The sequence below is a fragment of the Schistocerca nitens genome, chromosome 9 (assembly GCF_023898315.1).
Source record: "Schistocerca nitens isolate TAMUIC-IGC-003100 chromosome 9, iqSchNite1.1, whole genome shotgun sequence".
NCBI lineage: Eukaryota > Metazoa > Arthropoda > Insecta > Orthoptera > Acrididae > Schistocerca > Schistocerca nitens.
In genome coordinates, this window is record NC_064622.1 from 296,100,963 (window position 1) to 296,111,001 (window position 10,039).

The 10,039-nt window shown below is 43.0% G+C and overlaps 1 protein-coding gene across 1 annotated transcript in view; it reads left to right on the forward strand.

The window, feature by feature from the left end:
* The window catches only part of LOC126203343 (vacuolar protein sorting-associated protein VTA1 homolog), a 67,361-nt gene extending 60,164 nt beyond the window's left edge, over nucleotides 1-7,197 (forward strand). Inside the window, exon 5 of the mRNA XM_049937630.1 lies at nucleotides 6,763-7,197. Coding sequence (XP_049793587.1) covers nucleotides 6,763-6,923 — 161 coding nt within the window. The 3' untranslated portion in view covers nucleotides 6,924-7,197. The remainder of the gene's footprint in view (nucleotides 1-6,762) is intronic.
* The last annotated feature ends 2,842 nt before the right edge of the window (nucleotides 7,198-10,039 follow it).

Genomic DNA, 10,039 nt, shown 5'->3' on the forward strand with positions numbered 1-10,039 from the left:
GCATACAGGAAAGTCAAAACAACCTTTGGTGACATTAAAAGCAACAGTGGTAACATTAAGAGGGCAATGGGAATTCCACTGTTAAATGCAGAGGAGAGAGCAGATAGGTGGAAAGAATACATTGAAAGCCTCTGAGGGTGAAGATTTGTCTGATGTGATAGAAGAAGAAACAGGAGTCGATTTAGAAGAGATAGGGGATCAGAATCGTAATTTAAAAGAGCTTTGGAGGACTTACGGTCAAATAAGGCAGAAGGGATAGATAACATTCCATCAGAATTTCTAAAATCATTGGGGGAAGTGGCAACAAAACGACTATTCACGTTGGTGTGTAGAATATATGAGTCTGGCGACATACCATCTGACTTTCGGAAAAGCATCATCTACACAATTCCGAAGACGGCAAGAGCTGACAAGCGCGAGAATTATCGCACAATCAGCTTAACAGCTCATGCATCGAAGCTGCTTACAAGAATAATATACAGAAGAATGGAAAAGAAAATTGAGACTGCGCTAGGTGACCTTCAGTTTGGCTTTAGGAAAAGTAAACGGACGAGAAAGGCAATTCTGACGTTACGGCTAATAATGGAAGTAAGGCTAAAGAAAAATCAAGACACTTTCATAGGATTTGTCGACCTGGAAAAAGCGTTCGACAATATAAAATGGTGCAAGCTGTTCGAGATTCTGAAAAAAGTAGGGATAAGCTATAGGGAGAGATGGGTCAATATACAATATGTACAACAACCAAGAGGGAATAATAAGAGTGGACGATCAAGTACGAAGTGCTCGTATTAAGATGGGTGTAAGACAAGGCTGTAGCCTTTCGCCCCTACTCTTCAATCTGTACATCGAGGAAGCAATGATGGAAATAAAAGAAAGGTTCAGGAGTGGAATTAAAATACAAGGTGAAAGGATATCAGTGATAAGATTCGCTGATGACATTGCTATCCTGAGTGAAAGTGAAGAAGAATTAAATGATCTGCTGAACTGAATGAACAGTCTAATGAGTACACAGTATGGTTTGAGAGTAAATCGGAGAAAGACGAAGGTAATGAGAAGTAGTAGAAATGAGAACAGCGAGGAACTTAACATCAGGATTGATGGTCATGAAGTCAATGAAGTTAAGGAATTCTGCTACCTAGTCAGTAAAATAACCAATGATGGACGGAGCAAGGAGGACATCAAAAGCAGACTCGCTATGGCAAAAAAGGCATTTCTGGCCAAGAGAAGTCTACTAATATCAAATACCGGCCTTAATTTGAGGAAGAAATTTGAGGTTGTACGTCTGGAGTACAGCATTGTATGGTAGTGAAACATGGACTGTGCGAAAACCGGAACAGAAGAGAATCGAAGCATTTGAGATGTGGTGCTATAGACGAATGTTGAAGATTAGGTGGACTGATAAGTTAAGGAATGAGGAGGTTCTATGCAGAGTCGGAGAGGAAAGGAATATGTGGAAAACACTGATAAGGAGAAGGGACAGGATGATAGGACATCTGGTAAGACATGAGGGAATGACTTCCATGGTACTAGAGGGAGCTGTAGAGGGCAAAAACTGTAGAGGAAGACAGAGATTGGAATACGTCAAGCAAATAATTGAGGACGTAGGTTGCAAGAGCTACTCTGAGATGAAGAGGTTAGCACAGGAAAGGAATTCGTGCCGGGCCACATCAAACCAGTCAGTAGACTGATGACCAAAAAAAGGTTGGGTGGATAATTTCTCTCAGTGAATGCTTCAGTGAGACCCTTGGTATCTTTCGAGAGGGCCTGCTCGGCACTGCAGATGCAATGACCACAGGTGGCTATGCTGTACAGAAGGGACTTCCTAGTATGGAATGGGTGGCAGCCATCCAAGTGGAGGTATAGCTGTTGGTCAGTAGGATTGATATGGGCAGAGGTACTCGTGTAGCCATCTTTGAGGTGGAGGTCAATGTTTAAGAAGGCGGCTTGTCGGGTTGAATAGGAGCTGGTGAAGCAAATGGGGGAGAAGTTGTTGAGGTTCTGGATTAATGTGGATAGGGTGTCCTCGTGACTGATGAATGTGAACCAGGTGAGGGGTTTAGGATTCTGGCTTTTTAGGAAGGATTCCTCTAGATGTCCTATGAATTGGTTTGCATAGGATAGTGCCATGCAGGTGCCCATAGCCGTACCCCGGATTTGTTTGTAGTTTATGCCTTCAAAGGAGAACTAATTGTGGCTGAGGATATGGTTGGTAATGGTGGCTAGGAAGGAGGTTGTTGGTCTGGAATCTGTCAGGTGTTGGGAAAGGTAGTGTTCAATAGTGGAAAGGCCATGGGCTTTAGGAATGTTAGTGTAAATGGAGGTGACAGCAATAGTGACGAGCAGGGTACCGTGTCGTAAATGGTCAGTAACTGTGGAGAGTTCGTGGAGGAAATGGTTGTTACCTTAAATGTAGGAGGGTAGGTTCCAGGTAATAGGCTGAAGGTGTTGGTCAATGATGGCTGAGATTCTCTCAATGGCGGCACAGTAAGTGGCTACAATGGGGCATCCAGGGTAGTTAGGTATAAGAAGGTAGGAGGGCAGGGATCGGAAGGGGCGAGTAGAGAGATGGACTGAGGGCAGAGGTTTTGGGATGGGCCTAAGGATTTCTGGATTTGGGTCACTGTGGCAAGGTTTATAGGGGAAGTATCTGACAGATGGCAGAGTCCTTCTGCCACATAATACTTGCAGTTCAAAACAACAGTGGTGGAGCCTTAGTCTGCAGGTAGGATTTTGAATGTCGGTATCAGTTTTTAGATGTTGGACTGTGGTTCTTTCAGCAGATGTAAGGTTAGTTTGCATGTTGAGGATTTGGGGAATGATGGTGAGGCAAGGTTCGAGGTTAAGAAAATCTGGAAAGTTAACGGGGGGTGATTTGGGGGCAGTGGGAGTGGATCAAAGTTGGATTGAGGAGTGAACTGAGCTAGGCAAGGTTCAGTATTGGTCTTTGGTCGAGTTGGATTGGTAGGGTTGGTGGCGAAAATACTTTTCCACTGAAGTGAAGTGACTGGGAGAAGGTTTTTAACAAGTCCTCCTGATTGAATTTGGGAGTGGAGCAAAAGGTAAGGCCTTTGGAAAAGACTGATATTTCTGTAGGGCTAAGGCTTCTGGAGTAAAGATTCATGACTATGTTGTGGGTTTGTGTAGGTTCTGGGTTATGTGTGGTGGTGAGAGGGAGTTTCGGAGGATGGGTAAGTGTAGTAGGTCTACGAGACAGAGTTTGCCAGCTATGAGGGGATGTGTGGGAGGTTTGGAGGTTGTTGTAGAGGTGGTGGACACTGGTACTACAAGGTGGGAGTAGGGAGTGAGCAGGATGGAGAGCTTTTTGAGATGGCAGTGTGCATGCTGCTATAGTTCCTGCAGGGTGAGACTTTCAATGTGTATTATGGGTTCCAGGAATTTGGGATTTCATAGCATAAGAATTTTCCGGATGGAGAGAAGGTACTGCAATAAGGTTTGAGCTTGGTTCATATGGTTTTGCAGGACTATTTTGGTGAGGGCTAAGGATTGGCAGAATATAAGCAGGTGGAGGTCATTGTGGAAGGAGGGGCGGCAGCCAGAGATGGGTAATTTCATGGTAAGGCCATTGGGGGTGGGGGAGAGAGAGATTCCATGAGCCACCAAGCAACAACACAAGTACAGTATGTGGGCTGGGATCTGGATAGGGATAAGGAAACTTTTCTGTATTGACACAGATGGAGGGAGCAGGGATCCATGGTGACAGGATCTCCAGCCACTACTCAAATCCGTAGGCACATGCCACAACCTCTCCCCGGAGTCATCCTCTCTACTCACTCCTACCACTTCCCACACTCATACATGCTTCCTGAAGTCCATAAACTTAACGACCCAGGATGCTCCATTGTGGCCAGTTACTGTGCCCCCACAGAGAGAATCTCTGCTTTCATAGACCAACACCTTCAACCTACTACCCGGAACCTACCCTCCTATATAAAATATACCAACCATTTCCTCCACTGACACTCCAAGGTTCCTGTCCCTTTACCACATGATGCCCTGCTCATCACTATTGATGCCGCATCCCTTTATACTAACATTCCTAATGCCCATGGCCTTACTGCTATTGAACACTACCTGTCCCAATGCCTGATGGATTCCAGACCAACAACCTCCTTCCTAGTCACTATGACCAACTAGAACCTTACCCACTATTACGTCTCCTTTGAAGGCATTACCTACAAACATATCCGGGGTACAGCTATGGGCACCCACATGCAAATCTTTTCATGTGCAATGTACAGGAATCTTTTCCTAAAAAACCCTGAATCCTAACCCCTCACCTGGTTCAGATTCATTGGTCACGAGAACACCCTATCCACATTCCTCCAGAACCTCAACGACGTCTACCCCATTTGCTTCACTTTCCCATACTCAACCCAACAAACAACCTTCCTAGATGTTGACCTCCACTTCAAAGATGTCTACATCAGTAACTCCGTCCATATAAAACCTACTAACCACCAGCTATAAGTCCACTTAGGATTTCATACCAAGTCCCTTCCGTACAGCCTAGCCACCCGTGGTTGTCGCATCTGCAGTGATGAACAGTCCCTCTCAAAATATACGGAGGGTCTCACTGAGGCCTTCACTGACCATAATTATCCTCCCAGCCTTGTACAAAAACAAATCTCCCGTGCCTTATCTTTCCAGTCTCCCACCACCTTCCCAAGTCCCACAGTCTGGCCACAGAGGAGCATTCCCCTCGTAACTCAGTACCATCTGGGACTGGAGCAACTGAATTACATTCTCTGCCAGGGTTTCAACTACCTCTTGTCATGCCCTGAGATGAGAAATGTCCTGCCCACTATCCTTTCCACTTCTCCTGCAGTGGTATTCTGCCAGCCACCAAACCTGCTCAACATACTCGTCTATCCTTACACATCCCATGCTCCCAAGCCCGTACTTCATGGCTCATATCCCTGTAATAGACCTAGATTCATGACCTGTCCCATACATCCTCCCACAACCACCTACTCCAGTCCGGTCACTAACATCACCTATCCCATCAAAGGCAGAGCTACCTGTGAAACAAATCATGTGATCTACAAGCTAAGCTGCAACCGTTGTGCTGCATTCTTTGTGGGCATGACAGCCAACAAGTTGTCAGTCTGCATGAATGGCCACCGACAAACTGTGGCTGAGAAACATGTGGACCACCCTATTGCTGAACACACTGCAAAACATGACATCCTAAATTTCAATTACTGCTTCACAGCCTTTGCCATATGATTACTTCCTACCAACACCAGCTTTTCTGAATTTTGCAGGTGGGAACTTACCTTGCAATACATCCTACGTGCCCGCAACCCTCCTGGCCTCAACCTTCATTAGTCACTGTCCTCACCCTTCCAGCCCATTCCCTGTTCCCTTTCCAGTACTACACAGCCGTCATTCCACCATCACACCCTATCTTTTTATTTCTCTCTCTTTCCCATCTCTCTCCTGCCCTCCGTCTAAGCAGCAGCGCTTAACTGTCTGCATACCCCACCATATCATCCCCCCCCCCCCCCTCTTGCATCACTCCCATCATGCACTGTTGCTGCTGCCTGCAGTGTGATTTCAGTTGCCTGAGACTGCAGTCGCGTATGTGAGTCTCATCTCTCTCTCTCTCTCTCTCTCTCTCTCTGTGTGTGTGTGTGTGTGTGTGTGTGTGTGTGTGTGTGTGTGTGTGTGTGTGTGTGTGTTTAATCTATTGTTGATGAAGGCCTTAATGACCTAAAGTTTTAATTGTGAGAGCCTTTTTGTTGTGTGACTCAGCATCACTGCTATATGGTGAGTAGAAACAACTCTCCTTTTCATAATATTGTTACATTCCATCCTGGATTTTTCATTGTTAGACATAATTTTGTTCCTTTATCATTGAATTTCTGATACACACACTGTTCTTCAGTAAATCTCATTTAATTCCTTATCCATTTCTGCTAACCTATCTTTGATTTCTAGGGTTCTGCTGTTTACTGATAACAAATAGAAGTTAGATGAAGCATTTGTTCTCCATGGCCCACAGTACTGTGTATTTAGCCAAACTTTGTGTAGAAATATTTGGGCACAGAAATGTCGCTGCATCCTCCATGACCTGAAGCCATTGCTTGAGGTGCCTTGCTCCACAGCTCACAATATTTTCACCCAAATCTGAATACCAACCTCTAAGAACTTGCACATGGCAGTAGTACCACCAACAACCCTGTCCATTGTACACTAGCCTAAAGGTCCCAAAGAGTTGGGCAAGATGTATGAACAGTACTATACTGTGGCAGAACCCTGTGCTTGCAGCTGTAGTAGTACCTATGCCACACAATACTTGTGGTCAAGAGTTGCAGTTTTTGACTTGTACATTGTAGATTGCTGAAGAGCTCGTTCATATTTGTCTCCCATAAAGTGATCTGTAAAGATAGTTGCCATTTGTGTACTAACAGTTGGATGGAATGAAAATCTGGATCAGATCTTGGCAACTACCCTGGTTTGTTCTCTTGATCTTGCAAAGACATAAATAATTATTTAAATTCTAGCAGAAATTTCCATACCACATTTAAATCACCAAGTGGCCCCCTTCCCTCCTAAACCTTGTGTTGTCCATACTTTGTAATTGTCTCGTAATTTACATCTACTTTCTTTCTACCGTATTGTCCTTCTGTATCTTTCCCAATGTTTTCCTTCTCACCTTTGTTACACATACTTTATAAAGGTATATGTATCAGCATTCTTCAGTTTGTGTATGTTAAAGCTTTTGCTTCCATGTTTCAGGTAATGGAAGTTCAGCTTCACTGAATCCAGCACAGATCACAAAGGCTCAGAAGTATTGCAAATGGGCAAGTAGTGCCTTGAACTATGACGATGTACCAACAGCCATAGAAAACCTGGAGAAAGCATTAGTTCTGCTTCGGACTGGTGCAGATACGGGTTAATTGCCTAATTGTCAACAAACTAAAAAGAGCAGTTTCTGTAATTTTTTTATGCTAATACACTTTTCAAACTAAAATGTTTACAAAATTAAAAGTTCCATTTTACGATGTGTTGTTAACTGATGGAGAAAAGCTCATAGTAAATATGCTTGGTACTTCGCCTCCTGTTGATAATGATTGAAAATGTACGATTTCTTGTGTATGGATATGCATGTACTAGCATAATTTATGTAAAGTCATCATGCGAATATAAAGATATTGATTTTTCAGCAAATAAGAGGAATTGTAGATGTTTACAACATATATCATAATTAAATTATTTATTGATGACAAGAATGGATATTCTTGGATGGAACGATACATAAAATAAGAAAAAGGCAACTGCTCACCTACAGCAAACTGATGTGTGGCACATAGCCATGTAACAGAAAACAGTAAGCACTCACCTTTGAGCTCTGGTTCTTCTTCTGGCAGAGAGTGCACACTCACAACCACACAGTTAACAAAACGCACACTATTGTGGCCACAGCAACACTTGAATGTAATATGGTTCTACCAGACATTCATTTTTGTTTCGTTTCTCTAACATTTATTTTTCAACGTAATAAACTTACTGCAGTATTTACAGCTCCCTCTTCTTAAATAAATGTTCATCACTACATTACTAACTTCCTATCTAATGAGCTTATTTCTTTCTAGCTTTGAATTACATATTGAGAGTCTAAGACCATCAATTCCTGTGCATACTGTTTTCTGTTACATGTGTCTGTACGCCACACAGTCTGCTAAAGGTAAATGGTTGCCTTTCTCTTATTTTACGAATTATTCATTGATCTATTTTGTAATCAGATGAACCATAAATTAAATATTAAAGCTTACCTGAACTTTGTATATACTAAACAGTGGAAGATCCAGGATGGAATGTAACAATATCATGAAGAGGAAAGTTGCTACTCACCATATAGGGGAGATGCTGAGTCATAGATAGACACTACAAAAAGACTGTCACAAATAAGCTTTTGGCTAACAAGACCTTTGTCAAAAACTCTCTCTTCTTCTCCTCTCTCTCTCTCTCTCTCTCTCTCTCTCTCTCTCTCTCTCTCTCTCTCAGCAGTCTGGCTTCAGCTGCCAGAGACTGCAGTGTGTGTGTGTGTGTGTGTGTGTGTGTGTGTGTGTGTGTGTCAGTCAGTCATCTATTTTTGACAAAGGCTTGTTGGCCGAAAGCTTATTTCTGACAGTGTCTTTGGTGTGCATATCTGCAACTCGGCATCTCCACTATATGCTTTGCGCATACCAGATACTTACAGCAAGCCTGGCAAGCTTAAAAATGAAAATAGTCCTGGTGCAATTATGTTGGTTTTGCAGATTGTGACTATGTGCTCTTCTTCTTTAAATGTTGTTGATGTCTGTTTGTTTACTTATGATTAGTTATTTAGCACGACTTTCACGCATATAATCTGCTTGAAATCTGATGAAGCCATAACCCACTTACATTTAATAGGTTAAGTGTTTAGTTATCATCAAACTTGAGATAACCTGGTCCTAAGTTTCAAGGACTGTTAATTCATGCGGACTGTCATATATTTAGAATAGTGAATAAGATGATTAACAATGTTCTATTGAAAGGCTGTGCTTCTAATTTTGTAATAAAGATCATGTGAGCTTGACGTTCTGATTAAATGCCTCTATGTATGTAGATGTATACGTAATGGTACCATGGGTTCTTTACCGTGTGCACTGTAACTATATAGTCAAGAGGGCAGTAGCTGTTGTTGTTTTAGAGTACGAGAACACATGAACACCTAACTTTTGACACCTTGTAGATTTATTGGTTATTTTTCTTTGAGTGCTGTTAAATGTAATGTAGACGCAGTAAACTAAAATACAGTCACAAAATCTCTTGCACTATGCTACATTGGACCTCCAGACTCAGTGAAACTGTAAAAGTTGGCATCAGGGTCGCAAACACACCTTCAGTTGTGCGCGTTTTAAGGAGCTTTTGCACATGTGCAACTGGCCTGATGTAATTGTCTTCAGTGCCACTCTGTGGTAGCACACTGCAGCAGACATTTTCGTTTGGCATTAATCCCACTAGATGGTAGCACATCCCTCAGATATGACAATTCGCTCTCTATATAGAAAAATTAGATCAGACATTATTATAGGTTGTAGTTATACTCATAGAAAAGCCTATTTTGTGGGATTCTGAATGAGATACTTCATACAGTATATTAAGTTTTGGAGTTCATCATACAGTAATCAATTACAAGTGCTGAAAATCATAGACCACACCAACATCGATGCGAGACTACCATTTATTCGTGCCTCTGACATATGTCGGTTTTATCTGTACTGTAGGCCCACACAGATGATGTGACTTACCGAACGAAAGTGCTGGCAGGTCGATAGACACACAAACAAACACAAACATACACACAAAATTCAAACTTTCGCAACAAACTGTTGCCTCATCAGGAAAGAGGGAAGGAGAGGGAAAGATGAAAGGATGTGGGTTTTAAGGGAGAGGGTAAGGAGTCATTCCAATCCCGGGAGCAGAAAGACTTACCTTAGACCGGCTGTTCAGAGCATCATCCTACAGGCCAACCGCAAATTAGAACAGCATGCCACCCTCCACCTCAAAAAACTATCCAATCTCCTGGTTTCCCACCTCCGGAAAGACAACTCACTCACCCTTCACAACCTTTCCAGCAAACCTCAACCTCCTCTCATTGCACACAAACCCAGTCTCTCCCATCTACTCAATCTCCCACTTCCAGCTCCACTCCCTCCAAAACCTCAAAATTCCAATCAACACAATCTGGAACCACAACACCCTAATTCAGTAGTTAACCTTTCCTCCAAACCTCTCTCCCAATCCGAAACCTCTGTCCTATCAAAAGGCCTCACCTTCAGCCCCACTCCCAGATTCAACCAAACAGCCCTCGTCAAAGATTTACTGTCCTACTCTCGTACTCTCTGCTGGAAATATCACTTTGCCACGAAGAAAAATGATCCTAATCCTACTCCTAATGATCCAACTCCCCAGGACACTATCCAAATTGAACCCTGCCTGGAACAGTTCCGTCCTCCGTCGCAGCGGGACCCACCTCCTCTTCCTC